The following is a 26,447-nucleotide window of genomic DNA, read 5'->3' on the forward strand; positions in this document are numbered from 1 at the left end:
GGGAAAACCCGAAGCGGTCTTCGCGGGTTTTCGAGGACTCACTAAAACGCCGCGGAAAATGGAGATTGGGCTGCTGTTGTTCTAAAAGATTTCTGAAACTGGACTTTTTTAAGGCTTGAAAAAGGCCATCTGTAATGTCGTATGCGCAGTTTGGATATGCTGCCTTCACACCTACCACGCAGGTAAGAATTTTTCATTTTTATGTAAATATTAACATCAGTGTCGGTCAGGTCTTAGTTTGCATGGGAGCTCAGCTGTTTCATTTATATTTATATCATGCAGGGGCGCAGAGAAGGGGGGTTGGGGGACTGAAAATACTTCACAGAGCCATTGGGTTTAACATAAAGGCAAATTCTAATACAATAGTTAATGCATATGAAAAAGCTGTTTCGTTCAAAAAAAAAAACCTTCAAAAGGTGTTTTTGATCAAAAAAATCCCCCCCCCCAGAAGGTCTTTTGGATCAAAAAAACCCTCCAGAAGGTATTTTTTAATCAAAAAACCCGTCCAGAAGGTATTTTTCATTAAAAAAAAAACCCTTCCAGAAGGTATTTTTGATCAAAAAAACCCCTCCAGAATGGGTTTTTTGGCTGCGCTATGATGCGAATTTTTACATATTAGACGGAATTTAGATTATTTACGTTTGAAAATACGTTAATACGTTCTGAAGGCAATAGGACTTCTGTAGTTCTTTAGATAGAAAATAAGCCTTTGGTACGGGCCATTACTTGTTTGTAAGAAGTATCAAAGCAGTGGGCAGTAAATCTAATGTTCTTTCTTCGTAATTTTGGTTTTGTGCAATAATTTCAAACTTAAACAGAAAAATGGAGGAGGGGGGGGGGGCGGCGAAATATGAAACATTGCGAGTATGGCAAAATCATCAAATAACAAGGGAAAAAGTTAAAGAATAAATTGCTGGTGAAGTTTTCATGAGTGAGTAAACTTTGTTATACTCATACTGATATTTTCGACACAAATGTCATTTTCTGTAATTTTCAAATTTCTAGAGAGACCTTTTCTCAAGAAATGGGAAACAGTGGCGCACACAAGGGAGGGGTCCAGGGGGTCCAGACCCCTCCCATAGGTCTTGCTTTTTTTCCCCGATTGATTGCGATTCTATGTATTTAGTACGTAGATTAATTTCAAACAAAGGTAACAATGATTTCAGTTATAATAAGTGAAAAAATAAAACCCTCATGTTAAAAGATTTTTAAAAGAGTCGTACATTTTTCCTATAAGAAGCAGGTTTATAATTGAATACACTGTAATCATGTTTTTAGTTTTGTAATTACAGATTGAAATTACATTTTCTGAACTTGAATCCTTTTTTTAATTATGAGAAAAGTAAAACCGTAAATTATTTTGCTTTCTGGTTTTTTATTTAAGTATATTTCATTAAATAATGCTAATTTTTTTTATTCAATAGTTTATTTTTTACTGTTTTTCGTTCTTATGAATCGATAGAATCAAGTCAATATGTTTGAAATTGACGGCGCATTGGGGTATGATATGAGAATGAGGCTTTCGACCTTGGACCCTCCCCTTGGAAAATTCCTGTGCGCGCCACTGATGGGAAACAACAAATTTTTCCCATCCCGAAGAAATCAAATAGAGCAAATTTAGTTAATAATAATAATAATTTTAAAAATGTTGTTTTGTTTCCACGACCTTCAAAGGTGGGGTCATACAATGATGACCCTCCTTTTTGGAAGAGTTACCCTTTCCCCCCTGTTTCCTCAGTCAAAAGCTTATAGATTGATTATTCTCAGTGTTATGTGGTAATATCAAATTTACATTTTCTATATAAATTTCGATCGAAGTGAAGAAAAACTTTTAAAATTAAAGGTCGAATATTGAATGTTATGATTTTCTGCAACCATTTCTTTTTACAAATAAAAGTTTTAAAATAAAATTCGTTTAGAATAAATAGGGCGGAAAAAGTCTTCAGCACACTTAGTTAATAAGTCTCAGTATTATTCAGGAACCTTAAAAGCAAGCCAGTCACACATCTCTAACATAAACAATTCGATTTCCCCCCAGTTTTGGCGACATTTAAAATGTCCCCCCCTCCCATAATTAAAAAAAAATGTAAGATTGAAATTGAAAAACAGAGGGGAGGGGAAGAAATTTCGTGTCGGAGAAACTGGGGGGGGGGGGGGGACACCGATTTGTGTCCCCCCAGTTTTGAATCCCATGGTGTCCCTACCTTTTATTTTCAACATATGTGTGTAATGAGTTGCAACACTCATCACTCACAACGAGCACCAACATATGTGTAATGAGTTGTTCTACAACAGTCAGATAGTTTGGAAATTTTAATTATTTTTCAAGTTTTGCTGGCAATTCCTGTGGCAACAGACGTATCAATTATTGCAAATAACCCCCTGGATAGACTCCAAATAATGCACTTTAAATCCTTAAGTAACAGTAGTAAATACATATATTAAGTCAGGATTTAATTTTTATTTCCGCAACTTATTTTCAATCCTACGTGAATTTTTACATACTCCACAGAATGCAGGCTTTCTACGTATTAAAACATATAACATGCTCCATAGTCTGTAATTTTGATGAGTATAGATATTCCGCACTTCTTTTGTTGGAAATTAAGCCCCAGATAAAGCACAAATTAGCAATCTTAAGACTTTTAATACCGACTGCAATACTTAAATATATACAGCTATTACTTCATTTCGTGTATTAGATCATTGTGCCATTGCATGAACCTTTTATATGATACGGAACTAAATTTTGAAGTTTTCCAGACCAACAATTTATTTATTTATTTATTATTATTATTTTATTTATTTATTTATTTTTTTGCTCGGAAATGGACGTATCTCATAAAATATGTCCGCTTCTGAGCCGAAACATATTTTTGTATAAAATCTTGTTTTCGGAAATCTTCAAAATTTAATTTCATTGCATTAGAGGTAGAGTCCGAGAACTTAACATACCTGAGTGTAGAGTCTTTTGGGTGTAGGTGTGCAACAACTGATTACGTCTATTAAAATATAATTGTCTTTTTGTGTTTGAGAGATTTTTTCAATGCACAGTTATGTTCATTGAAAAATCTCTCAAACACAAAAAACACCATCACACCAACTAGGTGTGATGATGGACTCAAGTAACATTTTCTGAAGACAGTGCGAAATTTTCCCCTCCCCCCCCCCCCTCTCACCACCATCAGACCACCACATGTGGTAAATACATGTGGTGAGTACAATTTGAAACTGAAGCTAATTTGGGATAGCTAAAGCTGGTTATTAAATCAAAATATTGATAATTCTGTAAACAAAATTTTATATTAGTACACATAACTTTATTTTAAACTTATTCTTATTCAAACTACATGAACCCAAGGAAACAATTACAACTAAATTTGAAGCATTTTAGGATCTAGGTAAGGTTTTAGCATGGTTTTACTTTCCCAATCTCAAAGAGAATAACCACGCTGCTTCCTGGAAAGTTTTTGAATCCTCGGTTGGTTTCAATGGTGCGATGAGCTTCCCCAGTTAAAAAAGCTTAATCAGAAAACATTTTTTGAATGTTTTGAATGAACAATTTTGTTGCTTAAGCAGTAGTTTATGGGCAAATTAATTACGATAACAATTAAACTCTCACAAGAATATTTTTACTTTTATAATAACTTTACTTTTACGATAACAACCAAACTGGTAAAGGGTTTATTACATGCAACTTAGATTAGTCGTTGATGAATATCACATAGTGAAATTAGAATTTTCCTTTGACGCGCTTCTATGTGTGTGTTCAGGGACTCCTAGGGGGAAGAGTCATTACAGTCTTGGGCGGCTCATATAGTGGGGGGGGGAGGAAAGGGGGAAACGACTTCATCCCTTTTAAAATTAAAGGGACTTTGCCCCTCCATTTTTCTGTGTTCAAAATTAACGATCGATTGAAAAATGGTAAAATTGATCGATTCACGTGTTTAAAGAAAGAAGAATTACCTTAATAAGAGTGTTTGATATTTTCCTCATGTTATTATTTCATAAAATTTAAATTGGAGCTTTGAGTTGGAGGGAGGGAGTTTACTGATGAAATTCGCCCCGATTTTTGAAGCAGTGTCCCGAATGTTTTAGAGAAGGTCATTCAATCAAAATTGACGTTTCAGTTCAAGCACCGCATTCAAAAAAAAAAGTCAGCTTTAGGGGCTCCACCCACATAATTTGCCTTCCCCCTTCCTTGGACCCCCGTTGACACTCCCCCCTCCCCCCCTAGCAGTCAAAAACTGTTACATTGACGTATTCTTCCTGTTTTTCAGAAACTCATTCCTGACAATTTGGCTTCTAAATTTGTAAAAATCATTCGAATCAAGAAGATTTCAGCATAGTAAGTTACCGCCAATAAGCGAGGGCTAACTCAGAACCACATGCAATATACCAGACATCCCGATTATCACATATGAGATGACAACTACCTCCAGCTCGGTTATTCACTATTCCAGATTGATAAGTTCTAATAAGATCGAAACTTCAGTCTCTGGGTGTGATAGCTGGGATATCTTTTATATTGCATGAAGGTGATCTGTAGTTTTGAAAGTTAAAAATTCTAGCATAGACTGTTATAATGAATAAAAGCGTCTCGCATGAAATTCACAAAACAAGCAAACTGGATCACTTAAATTTGGAATTTTGAACAAAACTGTATTTCACCAAATCTAAGTTAGCACATTTTTCAATAATTTGACAGATTGGCACTTCATTTTCGCGAATGCTTCACTAATACTTTAAGAAATGGCGCATTATTTAAATAATGCAATTGGATTTGGAGAATTTCGTTTCAATCAGGCAATCGTTCAAATCAGGCTCAGCCCAGCTTCAAAAATTAGACAGCTAAATAAAAAAGCAATATCAGAAGCATAAATTTGGGCAATGAAAACTGCTTATGAGTTTCTAGCTACAAGATACTTATATTTCAATACAAAATATTCATTTTATTGCGATTTTTTGTGCTTTTAACTGCTGCTTCATTTACATCGGAGTTCAGCTCTAGTGAATTTTCACATATAGAATATAATCTATTAGGCTTGTTTCGAATAAGAATTAATGTAGGGAACAACCGACCTACCTCACTTATTTTGTTAGGAATTAACCATCAGGCTTCAAACAATGATTTTTGCACTGATTATTTGAGCACAAATGTAAACTTTTCACTTATCAGTACAAGCATTGTCTAGCATTGCTTGGAACCTAAAGCAGTGTGTTTTATGACTTACGACCAAGTACACTTGTTATGGAATTCGAGGAAATGATTTGACTAAATCAAACTCGGGGATCTCTACTCAATCGTGCGTTCAGTTTCTGCATGAGCACCTGGTGGAGTGCCTTTAGTTCCGTCAAGTTTAAATTTTCTGCCGGCATTGTCTTAAAAACGACCAATTAATTTCGCTTGGAATCCGATGATACGAATTGAGCAATAACAATTTGGGAAATATCTACTTAATTGTGCATTCAATTTCATCATGAGCACCTGATGAAACTCAAAAAGTGATCTAATAGCAAAGCTTTTAAAATTTTTAACTGTGCTTTTTCAACCACTCATTTCATTTGAAACTCAAAACTAAGATTTGAGCAAAAAGGGACTTGATCCCTATTCTAATTTCTGAACTTCTAAACCTCTCAAAACTCAAAACCTCGGATTACTCATCATGGTTTAGCAAAGCTTTCAATTTTCAACCAGCTTTTTTCCCCTCAAACAGATCAATTGTAATTCACTTACAAGGAGAGGTTACGGTCTCGGAAATTCAGATCGGGATGAGATTTGGTAGATTAGTAGTATCCTTTAAGGGTACTCTCAGGGTAAAGTAATAAAGCGCACTAGCCATAAAATTCCGAGAAAACAACCTTTAAAGATTTACGCGCAACTTATAAACTAGTAGAGATTGTTCGTAAACAAGCGCCCGGTGGTCATGTGGGCAGCGCTCTGGGGTTCCATGCGGCCGATCCGAGTTCAAATCCACTGCAAGTTTCTTTTTTATTCATTTATCAAGTGACTGTTACAGCTTTGTGGAATTTGAATTGAAGATAATGCGAAATTTTTGAACACGTAAAGCACTTTAATAGAGAAAATGGAGATAAATTAAATCGATACAAGTTAAAATTTGAATTACAACGGCTACAAAATCACTGTAGAGCTTAATTTATAGATGATTTTTAACAATATAGCTGTTATTTATATACATACACCAGAATGATATTTATCATAAAAACATGGAAAACAAAAACTGTATTGACATCTCGCACAATTTATAAAGGAAGATTGCTTACAGGAGCAACTTCTTTGTAAAAGAGTCGTTGGAACATACTTCATTTACATTCAGGAAAATTTCTCTTTTGTCAGAAAGTTTAGAAGTATACCAGGCATATATCGAATCATTTTATCAAAAATTGGCGATGACAGTTGATGATGGACAATTGATTGTATTTTATGCAATCTTCACGGGTATTCATTTCTCTATTATTTTCAACGAGATACGCGCAATTTTGTATACGTTTTATTAAATTCTTTACCTGTCTATAAAAATGGACGCGAGAAATTGAACTTGATATGATTCTGATGCAATCAAATGATTTTCAGTAAGCAAGCTCTCGTAATAAACGACAGCATCTTTTAATCTCTGCTTCAACATTTCACTGTGCAATGAATTTTTATCCATTTTGTTAACAGATTTTATTCGTTTCAGGGTTACTTCAATAACCGACCATTTCGATTCACAATATTTAAAAAACTCAAGTCCTTTTTCACGGTATAGAATTTTCCAGTCTAATATACAGCACAGACGATAAATAAATTTAATGATGAAAACAAACATGAACATTGCAGACGATAATAGATGGAAAATAAAGAGTTGAATATTCAATGTAAAATACAGCAGACGAAAAATTTACAAATAACAGAATCAAGGAGCAAAACCATTGCTCGATAAGTGCGGTTAGGGTTTTTAAAATTTGACTACTTGCTTATGTGCAATAACTAATATAATTCTTCTTACTCATCCACAAAGAAACTGATTATGCATTTATTGCAAAAATCATTTACTTCGTCAAAGTTTATAATATCTAAAAATTTGTAATCACTTGTTTGTGAGAATAGTAAATAGAAATTTAATGTACTATCACACATTAAAAATACATCATATTTTTTAAATTAAGTATTACCTACAAAGTCACTTTATAAATGAACAAAAAGGAAACTTGCAGTGGATTTGAACTCGGATCGGCCGCATGGAACCCCAGAGCGCTGCCCACATGACCACCGGGCGCTTGTTTACGAACAATCTCTACTAGCTTATAAGTTGCGCGTAAATCTTTAAAGGCTGTTTTCTCGGAATTTTATGGCTAGTGCGCTTTATTACTTTACCCTGAGAGTACCCTTAAAGGATACTACTAATCTACCAAATCTCATCCCGATCTGGATTTCCGAGACCGTAACCTCTCCTTGTTAGACTCGAAAGATACGAATTGAGCAAAATCAGACTCGGAGATCTCTCAGTTAATGGATTCAGTTTCTGCGTGAGCACCTGATGGCATACTAGACATTGTTTAGCAAAGCCTAATATTTATATCAACTTCTTTTTAACCGATCAAAATCATATAATTTTGGTCAACATGGAGTCCGAAAATGACGAATTGAGCAAAAAAAAAAAAAAAAAAAACTCGCAGATCCCTACTCGATCGTAAATTCAATGTCTTTTTAAGCACCTCGGGGAACACCCAACATTGGTCCAGCGAAGCTTACTTTTTCTGTCAGCATTGTTTAAAAATCAACTTAGTCTATTGCACTCAGATTTCGATGATACGAATTGAGCAAAAACAGACTCGGAGATCCCTACTTAATCGTGCATTCAATATCTGCATGAGCACCTGATGGAATACCCAACATGACTTACCAAAGCTTAAAATGTCTTCCTACACTGTTTTTTTTTTTTTTTTTTTTTGAACGGATCAAGAACATATCACTGCCACTAGGAATCCTAAGATTACGCATTGAGCAAAAATAAACTCGGATATCCCTAGTCAACCGTGCGTTTAATTTTTGCATGATCACTTGATGGAATACCCAACATGGTTTTCCAAAGCTTGAAATGACTTCATAGTTTTTTTTTTTTTTGAACGGATCAAATGGATCAAGAACATATCACTTCCACTACGAATCCTAAGATTACGCATTGAGCAAAAACAAACTCTGGGATCCCTACTCAATCGTGCATTCAATTTCTGCATTAACACCTGATGGAATACCTCTCAAGCAGTCCCCCGTTCCGAACCCTCTGCTCGACAGTCAATATTCGTGCACCCCTCCCCCATTTCTCCGACTCTTCAAATTAATTTGCAAGGAATATCCCCCTAATGCGACGCACTCCCGATCACTATCGTTGACAATCTTCCCTCGCGCGCGAAATGATTTCGAGAGCCCCGGAGAGGGGTGTCTCGAGAGGATCTCTCGGCAACCCCCTAAAGAGCAGAAACCGACGTCCGCTGACACCGTAATGACTTTTCACACCGCCATTCTATTCGCCGACCCCTCTTCCCCTCATCCCTGATCTTTGGTCCATTTATCGCTAATTCACCCTCTTTCATACTGCTGCGTTTTATAGAAAACAGTCCTCCCGTTCCTGGAAATAAAAAAAAATATCTCCTTTCCCTACTGCCTCGGCTATTATGGCGCTAAAACGACCGTCGCTCATGCTACCAACCTCGGCTATTATATGCTCGCTCAACGCCGCCGCATGGCGCTGTTTTTTTCGCAGCCGTTTTTTTTCAATGAAAGTTTTTCCGAGGGGTGGGTTTATTTTCCTTTTTCTTGAAAGCAGTTTTTCTGTCGTAGTGTCGTTAGCATTATGGCAAATGACTTTCTTTGCCAAAACATTGTAACGACAATGGTTTTGTAGCTTTGTATTTATTAAATGCGTCAAATATTTTAAAAAGTGGGTATTTCATTATCTATGCTCAGGACTAGATGTTGTTAATTCAACATTCTTAATTGAATCAGAAAATTGAGTTTGTAAGAGCATGTATAATTGTAAATAAACGATTTTAGCTATCATTTATTTTAAATTTGCTGCTTCATTTCCTATTGATCGAACAGCATTTTGCTCTGAGGAGATCTAGATTAGTAACAATAGTAAACAATGTAGACAAAGCACAAATGAATAAGATTGCAGACACTTGTTTCGGAGTTTCAAGGAATCCCTTTTTCAATGCAACGAAGAGAGTTTTTGGATGTAAAGTCATCCTAGAAAAATTTGCTTTTACCGCATGATTTTACATCTAACATCTCACTCTTCTTTGCATTGAAAAAGTTGCTTCTTGAAACACTGAAACACATGTTTGCAATCAATTTCCAATTTGTGCTTTCTCTACGTTGTTTATTACTCTCACTTTGTAGCACAAAGGTATTTATTCATTTCGTAAATCTACAGGCTAGTTTGAAACGAAGAATATTCATCAGAATATTCACTACGTTACATGGTAGTTTATTTTTAAAAAGAAAAAAAAAGTTGAAATTTACTTTATTGTTAATCTGTTTTAAAAACTAGGTAAGGATTTGAATTAAAAAAAAAACAAACAAACAAACTTAGCAGAGTTTTTTAAGGAAATGTTTTCATTTATTAAGAAATATATTCTTCAAATGAATTTATGTCAGAAATCTATTGCTCCTCATAAAATCGTAATGAGTCAAAAATTCTTTCTTGTCTCAAAACTAATAAAAGGTAACAATAACCTTAGCCGCAATTGAAAGCCTTACAAATAGCCACCGAATGGTGTAAAAGTATTGAAAAAGTGCTTAAAAGCTAAAAGCTGAGTTTAGACTGGTTTCGGAAATAGATAGAAGGGAAAAACCAACCACATAAACTATCAGGAAAACACAGTATATAGTTGTTTCAGGGCTACGGTGGAGCCTCTTCATCAATGCAAAAAAAAAAAATCAACACACAAGAAAGATTGCTGTGTGTTTTGTTTTTTTGCAATAACGAAAAAGCTTCATTGTCACCTTAAAATAGCTATATGCTGCATTTTCCTGATAAATTTTGCTTTATTTACATTGATTTTTCACTTCCATCATATTTTAGCACAAAGCTTATTTGATCAGTTTTCAAAAAACGATTTAAGTGTTTCTGGGAAACAAAACTAAGTGAACTCTTCAAAATCATGGCATTACAACTAGTCAGTAGTTCCTTTAGCCTGCCCTGTAAAAGAGTTTTGCGCAGCGTGAACCTATTAAAACGTCTTTTTTCCCACAGAATTAATATTTCTTTAATTAACCGTTTTCACTGAATTTCTTTTTCTTTTATGTATAACTCACCGTAATAACTTCAGTTTCACGTTAGGATTTGTTTGCTATAGGTTGTATTGATTTTCATGAGGTACTTTTTCTTTGCAGCAAAACCGTAAATATGCTGTGCCCATATTTTGGATAACATTCTAGTTTCCCTAATAGACCCTTTACTATCTAATGTCTTTAATTTCATAATTTATATTACGAGCATTTAAAGACGATAAATTACAATTTTGCAACCTCCACCGCACTACAAAAATAATGCAGTTCAAAATTATAAATTTGACATCAAAAAATGTAAAAAGATGATAAAGCTTTTACATTAAATCTTTGAAATTGAAACTTAATATATGGTTACTTCTTCTCTTGCTTTATGATGATTCTTGAAGTTGTAAAAGTAATGGTCCTTTTTATCCCCGAGGATTTCGATGCGGTTGAAGTCCGTCCGGTTTCCAAGCCAATTGAGGCGCTTAATTCCATGTAAATTTTTCGATTGTACACAACCTGTAATGCAATTAAAAGAAAATATAAGAAAAACTTAAACGTACATTGAAGTTAGTTTAATGCTTCGCGAAGTTTTTTTTTTTATTATTACTTATTAGTTTGGCTCTGCACGGAATGGAATCCTCCTAGAATTTTAAACACTGATTTTTTTGAACCGACATTTTAGACGATCTTCGATAATGTTTTTGATTCGGAATCAAATGTCGAAAGAAAAAAAAAACAAAAAAACATGCAATCCATCTTTGATGACGTTGGGGGGAAAACAGTGTTCTTAACTCTTTCCCGAAATTTTTTTCGAAATTGAAATTCCAAAAAAAAAAAAAAAACATCTTTAGACGATGTTCGTTGACTCTAGGAGGATAGAGATTTTTGCGAATATAGACTATCACGAAGCATAAACGATCAATAACAGCTCAAATGTAGCTCCAATCATATGGAAAAAATTAAGCTACCTCCCACATGATTGAACTGGGATCAGTTTCGTTCAGTTTCTGAATAATCCGAAGGCTTATTAAAAAAATGAGAAAATAGTAACTTTTTCAGACCGCTTTGTCAAAACTTAAAAATTCTACTCATATGCACAACTACAAATTAAAATGCCATATTAAGCACTGACTGTTCAGTAGTTCTGCTGGCTGAACACAGAAGTGGTTTCTTCAGCTGAATTAAAAACAGAGATATATTTTTGAAAGTTTTGCATCCCCATATACAGAAGTCCCTCGTATAACACGATACTTGTACAGGTTTCGATGTTTCCCGGTACTAAATTTGCGGTTATTATAACACGGTTTCGATATTACACGATACGAAATTTGAATTTAATGCTTCGCGGATTTGATAGAATACGAATGTTATTTTAAAAAAAGATGGAATTTCATTTTCGTTTAATACCTTATGTTAATTTTTAATACCAACTGTAATACATTATTTTGTTTTTTATAAAACTTGGTTTCGATACAACACGGAACTCATCCCTTGTTTTACATTATTTCTAAGTCTCGTGTAACACGGTTTCGATACAACACGATACATACTGACATGATTTTTACTATGTACATGATCAATTAGTGTAAAAAAAGAGTTAAAAAGTTATCTAAAAAAAAATTCTTGTATAGCACGGTTTCGATACTATTGATTCAGATGCCAAGTTTTCAGAATTCCCCTTAAAAATATTTCCCACAGATAAATATCCATAAAACATTGTATTTAGCAAAAAAAAACAAAAAACAAAAAAAAAAACAATTGAGGATAGCTAATGGCAACATTAGTTCATGCTTTGGTTTTAAATTAACTTATTCGAAATTTCTTTTACCGTAATCCAGGCTTTTTTTTTGCCTTTGAGTTTATACTTTTGTCTAGGTTTTACGTAATAATAAAATTAATTAAATTTGCACCTTTTTGAATTACGTAAATTTTTAAATTTCATTGATGAGTTATACTGAATTTAGAACTACCTTTTCAACCAGTTTTGTCCACCAGTGAATAAATAATACAAGCAGTGTTATTTGCTTAATGTCGATTGACGGGAATGAATTAGAACTACGTGTAGAGGGGAAAAATCCTAAACAATTTTACTGAGGGCTGTAAAACACATAGACATTTCTTTGACAGTTTGTCACGTATTTCTTTCTACGAATTCTGATAGTCACTATCACGCACATTCCTTCAGTTGAATACTTCTTTGTCACCAAGCGCGTTAACAAAGGAAACAACTTTCATGATAACAGAATAAGGCTTTTAACTTTGTTTTAGTATTCTGATGAAAATCAAACACAAACCTCTAAACTTGTCATCTGCTTGACGTATTAGATACGCAACGGGCACTGAAAATGTGCTGAGTTACCAAGCTTGCTCAACAAGGTGACGAATTCATGTGTCAATTCTGCTCGGAACAAAAGAATTGAGTTCACTCATTCAATCAGTTTTTTTTTTACATTGCAACACGAGATTTTATTATTTACGAAGAAAATGAAAGAAAAGGAAAAAGGCATCATCAGAGTTGGTTTTGATTTCCATAAGGGTAAGAGGAGGAGCGCTCGTCTTGTTTGGGGGGGGGGGCAAATCCTGTTATACTGCCGTGTTCGATCACTGTTCTACAGTTTGGTGTGAATTTGTTTCCAAATGTGAACATATTTGCCGCTTCTCACGTTGCTATTTTTCAATGAAGTTCACTTTTTTTTTCTTTCTACTTTTATCAACCTTAAAGTATTCCATCTGCATATACTTCAGTAGGTGCACTTGTGTAACATATTGTGTCTTGTTTCATTAAACATACTAGTGGTACCGGCACGGCTTTGCTCGTAGTTGAAAATTAAAAGGTCATTCGGTTCGCCTGTATATTTTACAAATAATGGATGTCGAATTACTCGCCAATTGGCTATGTTCTTTCGCTCTCCCATTCCACTTCATGATAATCTCGTAATTTATACTTGTCCATCTTGTGATAATTTTGCTCCGGAAAGTGTTCTTAAAATTGAAATAGAGAAAGAACAAAGTCGAATTTTCGAAAAATCGCTTCAAGGTGCACACCCTCATGCTACAAACTAACTTTGTGCCAAATTTCATGAAAATCGGCCGAACGGTCTAGGCGCTATGCGCGCCACAGACATCCTACAGACATCCAGACAGAGAGACTTTGAGCTTTATTATTAGTAAAGATTACAAAAAAAATCAAGGTTTCAATTTTCTTTTGGCTTCTTTTATGGCTCAACCTATTTGAACCAATCAACCAAGGTTTCAATACAGTATTCCCCCAAAATTTGGCTTAAAAAGCCTGGCTTGGGAAAACTATAGAAGATTAGGAGAAGCGTGCAGGATTTCTCGTAAAAACGTACCTAAAAATGTGCATAAATATGTCAGATAAATCTAAGCCTCCGAGAGTTGAATAAATACATTTCTGCTGGAAAAGTGAAATAAGAAATAACAACGTTTAATTGCACAAATTGTAGATTACTGCAGACACGTGTTTCGGCTTTACATGGAAAGTCTTTTCAAATGCAAAAGAATTGAGCTCATGAACACCGATCAAAGCTTTTTCTCGGATGTATTTTTTGCTCATTTGTTTTGCATTGAAAAAGGCGTCTCTATTAATACCGAAACACGTGTCTGCAGTAATCTGCAATTTGTGCAATTAAATGTTGTTACTCCTTATTTGACTAAGTGTCCAAATTAGCTGTTCGAGAGCGTGCACTTGGTTTCAATACAATGTAACTATTTGTATTCATAACACGTGAAACTTTTTTTTTTTTTTTGTTATAACGTAAAATGTAGTGGTGTGTTTAGGGGCGTGTAAGAGAAGTAATGTTACAATGCAAAATGTCATGGGTTTCCTTCCCCAGGGTCACTGAAGTCAAAATCGGAAAAAAATAGTGTATACAATCAAAATTGAAAGCGATTTCTTTAACCCTAACACCTAACAAAATTTTAAAATCAGAACTGCACTCAGATTTTTCGATACTGAACATTTTGTAAAATATTGTACATCTAAAAGATTGCACTATAGAACGCCGAGCACATAGATATTTTAATGACTTTCACAAGCTATTAAGAGAATTAGGCTCAGTGTTTTTTCTAAATGTTACAGGATTCGCCGATGTGTTCAAAGGCATAAAAAAAAAAAAAAAAACTGGCATGTATACTTTTACTATGTTATTTTTTAGCTGTCTATGTTTCAAAACTATAAAATAAATGTTAAAACAAGCTATCAAAATGTTATTTTTTTTTTAAATTAGACAAATTTTGGTGAAAATACCGAAAACACTTGTCTTACGCTAACAGCTGTATGCAAAATTAGGTTCTAATCACACACAATTCCTTACAGAAATACATTAGTATAACACTCATGCGTGTTTTGCTGTAAAAGATTTCTTGTTTTTCAAAATATAGCTGAACAAAGTTTATATACTGGTAATTTTTAAAAAATGCTTTTGTTTAAAGCTATGCACATAAAAATACTACTTAATTTTAAAATTCAGCTCAGTTTACAGAGGAAAACAGCAAGCAAATCACCGAAAACTATTTCAGAAAATTTTACATTAATACTGCAATACAGTTTTGAAAAGCTAACGGATCAGGCTACAAAACATATTTTTTTACGAAAAATTCCATCGAAAATGTTGATCCCCTTTTTGTTATTAATAAATTGTTCTACCTCATCCATTTTCAATATATAATCCAATTTTTGAAATACTGTCCAGATGTTAAAATTTATTTAATGGGTTTGATGAACAATAAATACCATATCATGTGTTGTGTAAAATAGTTTCTCCTCGCCAAGACATATTTACTTATTGCTGCGTTTAAATATGAATGTTGATAATTTTTTCTACATTTAACAGCTTGTACAAAATTAGTGAAACATAATTGCTCAAAATACAGCATTAGTGAAATACAAATACAATATTTATGCTATGTGTAGAGTTATTTTAAAGAGCATGTTTTCTAAAATAGAAGTGCATTTTTAAAGACCTTGATATTCATAGTGTCAATGCCATTAGTCTCAAAGTCAAATGTCACATTACGTTTTCCTGATACTTATTTTCTGATACAGGTTTGGTTTATTGTGTGTGTGTGTGTGCAAAGTAGTTTAGTATTTTCACCGAGCACAAAAATTCAAAAGTACTTTATTTGTGCTATTATTAAGTATTAATACGTCGTATTTTCACAAGTACGCTTTTTTTTTGTGTGTGCATAATTTCGCTGTAGTATTTTAAACACTTCGTTATTCCATTGCAAAAAAGAATAGCACATTATCCATGGAAATATTTCAAAGCCTTTTTTGCTCAAACATTCAAATATTTTCTCGCCTTTTATTTGCAAAATAAGTCAACGCAAAAGCAAATAAAGGAAAGGAAATAAAATTAAAAGCATTCTAAACTACTTTCTTCAGTAAAGTACAAAGCTTTAATACGATATGTAATTTTTTTTTATGCTAATGACTAAAGTTTTAATTTTGTTCTATTAAATCTGGAAAACAATTCCCAGTTTACTCAGTTTTAATAAAACTAAGTTTTTAGCATCTGTTCGCTTTGAGGATTTCATTTCTTGTTGCAATTTTTGTAACGGAATGTAAGAAATGACAAAATATAAAATAAAACTGCATTTTTATTCGGGTAAAACCATGACAATATTTATTTCCTTCTAAGCTGCATAGTTCTTAAACAATAGTTGTGTATTTTGTCTAATTCAGAAAGAAGAAAAAAGGAAGCTCTTAAATATTTTTACTCTTCCAATTTCTTAACGAAGTATTAATTATCCTCAACTTATTTTTCTTGTCTGGCTACAACAATCAAAAACTCTATAATGCTTAAAACATGTGACTTAATTTACTTGAAATTATTATTTTATTTATTTATATTTTTAGCAAAGGGCTTTTTAGTTCACTCAAATCTCATTATTTATTAAAATTCAAAAAATATTCATGTTTTTTTTTTTTTTTTAATTTAAGTTGTAAGAGATAAAAATGAATAATTTTTGTAACACGTCAGACTTAACTTCAACCGTTTTATTTCAAAATAAAGACCACATTTATGAAGCCTAAAAATGTAAATTAGCTGTTTCTTTTAATGATAGCTAGAGTTATTCTTTTCCAAACCTTTTAAAAATTAGTATTTAAAAAGTATATTTTGTTTCAATCATTCAGAACTAATACCCCCCGATAAAATAAAAATATTTTTATTGTAATATCATACGGTTTTTAGAAAGAAAAAAAGATGTGTTGTATTTGTTTTCTCGTATGTAGCGCAATGTATATTTTGCGTATGTTTAACTAAAAAAATTATGTGAAAAAAAAAATGATGGTATTTATATTTTAATTAGTCAATGAATTCTAATGCATTGCACGTAAATTTTGAATTTTTTCAAATTGTATTTATTACTTAGCCAAGAAAAGCTTTGAAAGCACACATGATTCGTATATATTTATATTTATATGTTATTGTTGAAAGCAGAGTTGCATGGTAGAAAAAAAACTTTTTCCTGGTTTAAACCAGAATTTTTAGGTTTAAACCGGGTTTATTTGGTTTGAATGATGTTTGTAAAAAAAAAAGGTTTTCGGAAAGTCATGAAGATTCTATGAATTTATTGTTAGCGAATATTCATTTCTTTTCGTATTCAGTGTTGATGATTGACTAATGACATAATAACAAAATTTTGTAACTTCCTTTCCGATTAAGTAGAGCCTTCTATATAAAAAAATTCTTTAAAAAACTTGAACTTTATAAAAAAAAAAAAATAGTATAAGCAAATAAATCTTTGCGTAAATAATCAAAGAAACAATTTATTAGGCTAATTTATTAGAAATATTTTATGATGGTTAAAACATAATTAATTATAAATAACCAAAAATATAACCCCGTAAATAATTTCTAAGTACTGCTTTCTACCATAAATAAGTAAAGGTAAAATTAAAATCATGCATTCTTAATAATAATATGTGTCTATATACATTATTTTGTAGAGTCTAAATGAGTCGCAAGTCTGATATACATTACACTCTTTAAAATTCAAAAGATCAACGCATATCTTGTTTAAAGCTAAAATAAAGTTATAGATCATATGAGGCAGTGAAAAGCTAAGGGATGTAAATGACTAAATTAAAAATTTGGAGATAACCAGCACAAATGGTAGGTGAACCTCCCCTCTGTCTTGGGGCAAGAGACAGTAATAGTAGCTCCGGTAGGTGCTGCTATACAGCATAATTTAGAAAAGAAAAAAAAAATCAGTGAAAGCGTACCTAGAACCTTTTTCTTTTTTAAACACGTTTTACTCAAAACTTGAAAATGTCCACTTACATCCCTTTGCTTCTCATATCTCACTGCCTGATATGGTCATATGTAATAATTTATCGAATGTATCAGCAAGAACACTTAAGATAAATAGGAGGAATAGGCTTTAAGAAACTCATTATATTTTTCACTGCAGATATTATTTGAGGCAGTGAGAAGCAAAGAGATGCAAGCGCCAAAATTAGAAACTTGGAAATAACCAGTACTAATGGTAGGTGAACCTCTCCTCTGTCTTGGGGAAAGAGGTACAGTATCCTCCCGATTATCCGCAGAATTGGGTGGCACAAGTGCCGCGGATAATAAAAATCGCGGATAAACCGCAAAAAGGCTAAAATGAGGAAAAAATTCTCTTTCCTCAAAAACTAAGCTGTATTGATGCATAATACTTTCTTCAAACAGTGGAAATATATACAGTACAGTAAAAATGTTAAGTATTTTTGCACAACATAACTTAACATGAATAAAGAACAAATATATGTACGATGAAAAGAGCACAAAAAATAAACAAATACATAAAAAAAACAGCTGAATTAAAATGTACATTTTTTCGACAAAAAAACAGCTATTGGTATTTGCTTTTTGTGGCTAAACTACATGTTCCTGATTTTCGATTGACTCGCGGATAATCCGCCCCACGGATGATCCGCTCGCGGATAATCGGGAGTTTACTGTAGTAGCATTATCCCTGGTAGGTGCGGAAACTTGAAAATGTCCACTTACATCCCTTTGCTTCTCAATGCCTCATTCGTCCTGGGTTTAATATGTTAAGGTTAAATTAGGTCTCCAATCCTAATATATTTATTGCTTTTAACTGTACAAATCCAAGTAATGAAGATGTTCTTTTAACACATTCCAATAAAGACTTATTCGTGAAAATTAATGTTCATTCGTTATTCAATCATTCTTTCGGGGGATTCTTTGAAAAATGAAAAATTGGAATTAAGTTTTACTATAAAGTGTACCGAGTTTCACGGATATTTTCTGTTTTTAAAATTTGATACATCCATTTTTTCTTGCTCTGACTGTATTGTGGATAAAGCAGTGCCAAAAAGTGTGCGGGTGTTAGTGCCGTCTTATGCTTACACTCTAAATTCTCCTTGACTTCTTTATGTATATCTCTCATGATTTAAAAATTCTCCAGGGCTAAGGTTTATATACACTACGGAATATACATAAAGCATTTACATACATAAGCTTAATATTAAGCAAATAAATATTTCACTGAATATTAGTAGGTCTCAATTCATGTTTCAAATGTTAATAACAAGAAGTTTAGTGCCAAAAATGTTTTATACAAGCAATTTTCAAAAATGCGTATCCATTTATGAAAATTGCTTGAATGATCATATTCTTTGATTTTCAGTTTTTTTTTTTCTTGACTGGAATAGCCGACATCTGTTACTACTCTCTTAAAAAATTCTAGCGATTTTAACTCAGACTGAGTAAATTTTCATTCCTTTGCAGTTTTGAAAACGCACTTTCCTTATAGGAGTGAATTTCATTCCTTTTGCGGAGCGGTTATTTTCACTCCTTTTGAATAAGCTAGTTTCACTCCCTTTTGATAAGTTATATTCACTCTTTTTTATGACTAAATTAATATCCTAAATGAGTGGCTGCTTTCCGTTTTGGAAAACCGATATTTCACTCTTTTTTTAGAATAAAATAGGTAAAATCATTTCACTATCATTTGGTGTGAAATTGTTTTTTTAAACTGTGTTTTCATGTGCTTATGCTGTGTATTTGAATTTAAAACTGTTTTTAAAACTGTTATTTCATTTGAAAAAAAAATTTAGTTTTTAAGTTTAAAAATGAAAAAAAAAAAAGACTGTTTTTAGTGTTTCCGAAGAGGATGCACAAAAACTGTATGGTAAGTACGAAGAATTTTCTTTTTTATTAAAACTTTAAACTGGTAATATTTCTTGAACTACTCGTATATCGTTACAAATCACCTACGTGCAAATATTACGTACATTTCCGAATCTAAAGACTGGAATAAAATTAAAAAACCCACACGATTCCAAATAAACAGATTTAAAATTTTGAAACTCTATATTGATATTCTCGGTCTGCCTATTAACATTAATAATGTTTTAAAAGTTACATCAGTCCAAATTAATTTAAGAAGTCACTCATAAATTGTGACAAGATACGTTTGAATTCAATTTTGTTTCTTCGGAGCCATTCATTAATTACGTAAGGGACAATTTTAACAATTTTTGATTCCCCCTGTGTAGGGTATGTAAGATTCCCCTCCCCCTCCCCCCATCTTACGTAAGATTCTTGTTTTTCTTCAGAATAATAAAATAACAAATATTACATCACTGGTATCGTTCTTAAACTAACTATCATTATTATTTTTTTTAACCTTTTTTCAGTAAAGAAATATTTACTGCAAGGAATCTAGACCGAATGTTTTTTTCGACAAATAATTTTTGTATATGATGCGATAATAATAAAAAAAAAAAGACATGCAAAACACAGTGCGATTCTTTTATTATATTTTACACGTTTCATTCTTTGAAACACAAATAAAAAACAGCTCATCCTATAATACATACTTTTACCTTCTTAAAGCAAATGAAATATAATATTTGCCAAACCACTTGAGCGCGGATTTCTAATATAAAATATTGGCTTGGAAAATATTACGAGAATGGATCTAACCCCCCCCCCCCCATCTCCAAGCAAGGGTATGTAGAGAAATTTCCACCCCCCTCCCCCTCAGGATCCTTACTTAATCAATGAATGGCCCGTTACACATATGAATGAGTGTATTATACAAAGTTTATGATACTCTTTAAAGTTTATTATACACAAAAACAATATTTGATTAATTTAAAATTATACGCAGTGGTTGGAGCTCCGACCATCGGGAGCGGATTCGGTATCCGACCTATAGCGCATGGTCGGGTTTGTAACACCTGCCATTAAATATATATACAGTACACGCACACACCAAAGATGGTAACGACTGCTTCAAATGTCATATTTTTGATTCGATGACCGAAACAAAATTGTTGATGAAAGTTTTATTAATTTGGAAGAAAAGTTACAAAAAGTTCGCCGTAACATTGCACGTGGGTGATTTGTAACGATATACGAGCAGTTCAAGAAATTATTAACAGTTAAAGTTTTAATAAAAAAGAAAATTCTTCGCACTTACCATGCAGGTTTTGTGCATTTCCTTCAGAAACCTCATTCGGCAACAAATATTGTTTTTAATTCATTAAATGAAGACATTAAGATAGCGACATCCACTTGGTATTCGCGACCAACGTTAGTTAAGCCGAACGTGGAGGTATAGAAGATTCTCCCCTAAACAAAATCGCGTGACAGAATCGAACCAATGAAAATGTTTTTGAGTCCTTATTTCAAAGAATGTTTTTATTTTTCGCTCATCAAAAGGAGTGTTTTCCGAATTTCACTCCAAATGGAAAAGTTTTTAGTCTTGGTTTTTTTTCGTTAAAGCGTCTTTTTTTCGATAAAGCTAGCACTCAGAAAGAATGAATGCACCCGCAATAGATTTCACTCTTTTTTAAGAGTTATTTTTTTCGTTCTTTTGAATTAAGAGTGTATTTAGTTAAAAGGTTATTAGATCTGTGGTGCAAAAAGCAGAGTAAATACTTCACCATTTCACTTTGCCGCACATTCCCCTACTTCCCATAATTTTATCAGCTACTGATCAGATAGATGACAATCAACTTTAGTGAAAAATTATTTCTGATGCAGTAAATGGAGTTATAGTGCAAAAAATATGTGCATCGTTTAGAATTTTTTTTCAGCTCTTGAGTTTTTTTTTTTAAAAATATTTGATTAAAGTACGATTCAAAATTACTTTAGCCCAAATATTAGATCCCATGGTAATGCTATCAGCATCAGAGCTCTAGGCGTTGGTTACGAATTCTTGGTATTTGGATTTTTCAGTGGATTCATGAGTGCTAAATTGTCACCTGTCAGTGGCGCACACAGGAATTTTGCAAGGAGAGGATCCAGGTTGAAGCCTCATTCTCATATCCTACCCTATACGCCGTCAAACATATTGATTTGATTTATCGATTCCCGAAAATGAAAAACAGTAAATAAACTATTGAATAAATAATTAGTATCATTTAATTAAATATACTCAAATAAAAAACAATGGAGAGAAATAATCTGAATTTTTATTTTTCTTAGAACTAAAAATGGATTTAAAATTATAGAATCTTGTTTTATTCTTTAGCTACAAAAACTAAAAACATGGTTATTACAGTGTATTCATTCGTAATCACCATTCTGCTTCTTATAGGCAATTCCTTGTAAGAAAAGTGCACATTTTTTTTTTTTTTTTACATTTTATAACATAAGGATTTTATTTTTTCACTTGTCAAAACTGAAATTTTTGTTACCTTTGTTTGAAATTATTCTATGCACAAAATACAAAGAATCGTCATCAATCGAGGGGAAAAGCAAGACTTATGGGCAGTGGCGGATCCAGCCGATTGTTTTGGGAGGGGCCATCCGAAATTTTTGAACAAATTCCCCAGGACCGAATTTAGCTCCATGCCGCCCCTAGGCAAATTTGAAATCTGTCGTCCCCTCCCCCCCCTAAAAGAAGCAAAATATCCTTGACTCAAAAAAACGTAAAAAAGTGTTCCCCAGGTTCAAACTGTCACAGTTATGAAGAAATGATGGCGTTTCACATTCTGAGGCGCCCCGATGAAATGATCACGGTGATCTCCAGAAAAAATTTTTATTCGGCAAATTTTGCTGACGATTCAGCAAACACGATGATTGAAAAACATTTGACTTTCAGAAGATGTGTGAAAGTAATCATTATTAAATTACAAGAAAAACTCGTCTCTTCTGTGGAAAATGAAAGAATGCTAATATTTTACTTTCAAGAACAACAATTTAATTCAAAAAATGTGCATTATAATAGCAAATTTGCCGCCGCTAAAAAGTTTGCCGCCCTAGGCAGCTGCCTACTCTGCCTATTGGGAGATTAGGCCCTGATAACTCCCCGGAAATTTTATTAAAATGAAGTTTTAAAAACTCAATTTTCGGGGTATCGAGATATTCGGCGAGGGGGTGGATTTAGGAATCTCCCTCGAAAATGTTTCAAAATTTAAATTTCCGGGTAATTTTTGAAAATTAGGAAACTAAAAACGCATTTTGTCTATTTTTGATGATGTACGGAGAAAGGACAGGTTTCGGGCGCTGGCCCCAAAAGACTTTTTGAAAATAAAGCTTAGAAAACAAAATATTCTATCATTATACATTGAGAAGTTAGAAGAGGAGGGGTGCTCTTCTAACTCCTCAGCTGTCCAGCCTAAAAATGCACCTTTAGGTAATGTTTGCTTACATTAAAAGAAATGTGAAGATGCTTAGAATCCTTCCTTCCTGGAAATATTTTGCCTTTGAGGCTCTAAAAATTCGATTTTCAACTATATTTATATATATTTTAGAAAGGGATCGAAGATTCGTGAACTCCTCCAATAAACCTCATTTTAAAGCTATCATCACGATATAAACTAGGGAGGGAGGGGGTCCTATCAAAACTCGTTTGTAATTGAAGTCCTAAAAAAAATTCATTTAAGTGCTTTTAAGCAAGTTAAGTGATAAGGGCTGGATAAGCTAGTTTCCGCTGACATTTTTTTCCACATAAAAACTTAAAATGCAATTTTTTGCTACATATCAAGGCATTTGTGAAAGGGCATGGGAAAAGTGGGTTCTCCTCCTATTTCGAAATTAAAGTCGTAAAAACGAAAATTTGGGCGCTCTTTGGTCTTGTGAACAATAGGTATACTCTGAGAACGGCAGCATTTACAGATCGTTTAAGTGTCTGTAGTTGGAATCAAGAAGTGATGTAAAAGATGGAGAAAAATTTTGGAAATATAAGTTTTGTTTTGAGGATAGGGATATAAGTTGTCTCCCAATTTAGGTCTATACTTCTTTTTCAGTAAAATACATGTGTTAAATTTTGTTATCTACTCATAATATTTTTTTCTTTTTTTTCCTTAAAAAAATTCCTACAATCACAAGGCTTTGGGAGGGGTCATGGCCCCCATGGCCCCCCTCTAGATCCGCCCCTGCTTATGGGAGGGGTCCGGACCCTTCCCTTGTGTGCGCCACTGTCGGCTGTAGATGTTCTCTAGAAATGCATACGCATCCCTTGAGTCTCCAAGTGTCTTGAAAAATTGTCAAGACACTTCAAGAGAAATTTAATATTTCATGAGCAAGAATTGCTGTTCATTTGAAGAAAAAAAAAATCTGCAATTAAAGGGGGAGGGGGGATATCCAAATATAAGGAACAGAAGTATGTTAACCTAATTCAATAGCGAGGAAAAGTTGTTTGGTGGAAGTATAGTAACATCAAATCTTGCACTTGCGTCTAATCCAGAGTCGGATTTATAAATGTGGTTCCTATAGGATATAACGAATCGCCGCCTACAAATTGCAGCAAATTGCCGCCTATAGGCGGAAACAAATCTTATGTTGCATTTTTTTTTAAATAAAAGAAGTTTGGCTAAATTATTGCGCCGTTTCTAGCGTCCGTGGAAGAAAGTTCAGCATTTACAAATTAACCACTAATGAAAGTTTGTCGTCGTAGGCTATGGCCCAACTATCCTATTTAGAAATCCGTCAATAACTCTTAACTAGCTTTATTCAACAATAGCATACGTATATCCTGGTTGCCTCAGGTGGGGTATTGAAGGAAGATTGAGTAAAAATGTTAATTTTCAGAAATCTCATTCACCAAAGTCCTCAGCCATTGGAAAACCAGTTTGTGCTGAAGAATCTCAGTCGCCATCAACTCATAAACAACTTTCCCATCAATGCATTCGCTGCGGACATAGATCTCGAGGAGCGCATCGTACTCGCAGTCTGCGGGGCGCTGGGAATCAACACACGAGAGCTTGTCTGGGCGCTGCCTCCCGGGGCGCCCGGGAATGGATTCCCTCCCCAAGGTACACAAGCCCCCTAGGGTGCGACGGACCCCTTGCGCACCTTGGGCTGCAGAGTGTGGAACAAGTTCATTTGCCACCTGCGCGGTAACGAAATGAGTGCAGCCTCTTTATGGGATAGTTAGTCAGTTTTGGGCTCGTAACTTATGTAATCTGCTACTGGGAAGTGTATGGATTGCCTTTCCGCGGAGAGTAACTCGTGTTTTCCACCTCGATCTCCTCATTCAATGCAGTCAGAGAGAAATTTACATGATTCTGGAAATCATGTGTGCAGTTTTAAATACCTTTTCTCGAGTTGAAAGTTAGAGAAAATGTAAGGGAATCAGTAGTTGAACCATGAGAGTTGAGTTAAAAGTGTTTGAGGGAAAGAGGGTGTATTTAAAAATGGAAGTATGTTTTTAATAGAATTAAGACTGGTGCATTCGGTTCGGTTATGTAATCTGCTACTGGGAAGGGAATGGATCGCCTTTCCGCGGAGAGTAACTCGTGTTCTTCACCTCGATCTGCTCATTCAATGCCGTCAGAGAGAAATTTACATGATTTTGGAGATCGTGTGTGCAGTTTAAATACCTTTCCTCAAGTTGAAAGTTTGAGAAAATGTGAGCAAATCAGCAGTTGAACCATGAGAGTTGAATTGAAAGTGTTTGAGGAAAAGAGGATGTATTTAAAAAGGGTGGGGAGTGGGGGGTATATTTTTAATAGAATTGAAATTGGTGCTGCTGGGAGCGATTTGAACTTTCTAAGACTTGCTGAGGAACGTAATGGATGAATTGTGATTGAATTGAAAGTGAAGGGAATATAAAGGAAAAAAAATTGGAGGAAATGGCGAGGAATTAAAAAAAAAACGAGCTGATGTGTGCATCACATGACTTCCTTTTACACCAATTTAATGCTATTTCCCTATTATTGCAATTTTAATGGGATTCTCTCTCTAACTCTTTAAATATCACTAGCAATGGCCACATTGAAAGCAGATTTAAAAAAAAAAAAAAATCGCCAAATTTTTCGCCAAGTTGGCGACAAAACTTGGCAACCAAAAGACTGGCGATATATCGCCAAGTGACCGCCAAATTATAACACCACTTGAGTTTGCATCGAAATTAACAATGATTTCGCCCCAAAAAGGTGCAAAAGACCCCTTTAGAAACACCCGAATGCAACCAAAATAGGAGGTGCACAACTAGACCCCACTACGAGTCTATGTACCAAATTTCAACTTTCTAGGACATACCATTTTTGAGTTATGCGAGATACATACGCACATACGCACATACGTACATACGCACATACGCACATACACACATACGCACATACATACAGACGTCACGAGAAAAGTCGTTGTAATTACCTCGGTGATGGTCAAAATGGATATTTCGCGTGTCTATACATTCTTAGGCACTTTTCCGCATGTGGTCGAATCGAAAAAAAAACTCAACATTCATTTGGGGGTGAGCAAAATGGAAATTAAGGGCGATTTTTGAGTGAAATTTTTTTCGCGAATACAATACTTCCTTTTTTGTAAAAGGAAGTAAAAAACAGTTTGAATTTCGAGATCTTGAATTCAAATTAGGTTTTTCGCAACCACGAATTGTGATAGGACCTTACTCGTTGGGTTTCTTGTTTCTAATAATGGTTTTTATCGTAACTATAGTTTGACGAGTTAAATAGTTAAGATGCAACACAAAACTGCTTTTCAAACAGTTCAAAACTTTCTGGGATAAGCCTTTACGCGGAAATTTCTGTCTATGATGTCTTATCATTGTAGTGGAAATTGGGTAGAACTTGAAAAACAAAATTAAAAAATTCACGTAAGTATATTTTTGTAGCATGCAGCAATTTTGAATTCTTCTTCCTGAATTTCAAAGCAATGTCGCAGACCACGGAATTACCAAATATGAAACAAACATATTCTCAGAT

The 26,447-nt window shown here is 33.8% G+C and overlaps 1 protein-coding gene across 1 annotated transcript in view; it reads left to right on the top strand.

The window, feature by feature from the left end:
• The first annotated feature begins 52 nt into the window (after window positions 1-52).
• The window catches only part of LOC129216139 (iroquois-class homeodomain protein irx-4-A-like), an 81,930-nt gene continuing 55,535 nt past the window's right edge, over window positions 53-26,447 (top strand). The window contains exon 1 of the mRNA XM_054850296.1: window positions 53-182. Within this exon, the coding sequence (XP_054706271.1) occupies window positions 135-182 (48 nt within the window). The 5' untranslated portion in view covers window positions 53-134. The remainder of the gene's footprint in view (window positions 183-26,447) is intronic.

Source organism: Uloborus diversus, chromosome 2 (genome assembly GCF_026930045.1).
Source record: "Uloborus diversus isolate 005 chromosome 2, Udiv.v.3.1, whole genome shotgun sequence".
Classification (NCBI taxonomy): domain Eukaryota; kingdom Metazoa; phylum Arthropoda; class Arachnida; order Araneae; family Uloboridae; genus Uloborus; species Uloborus diversus.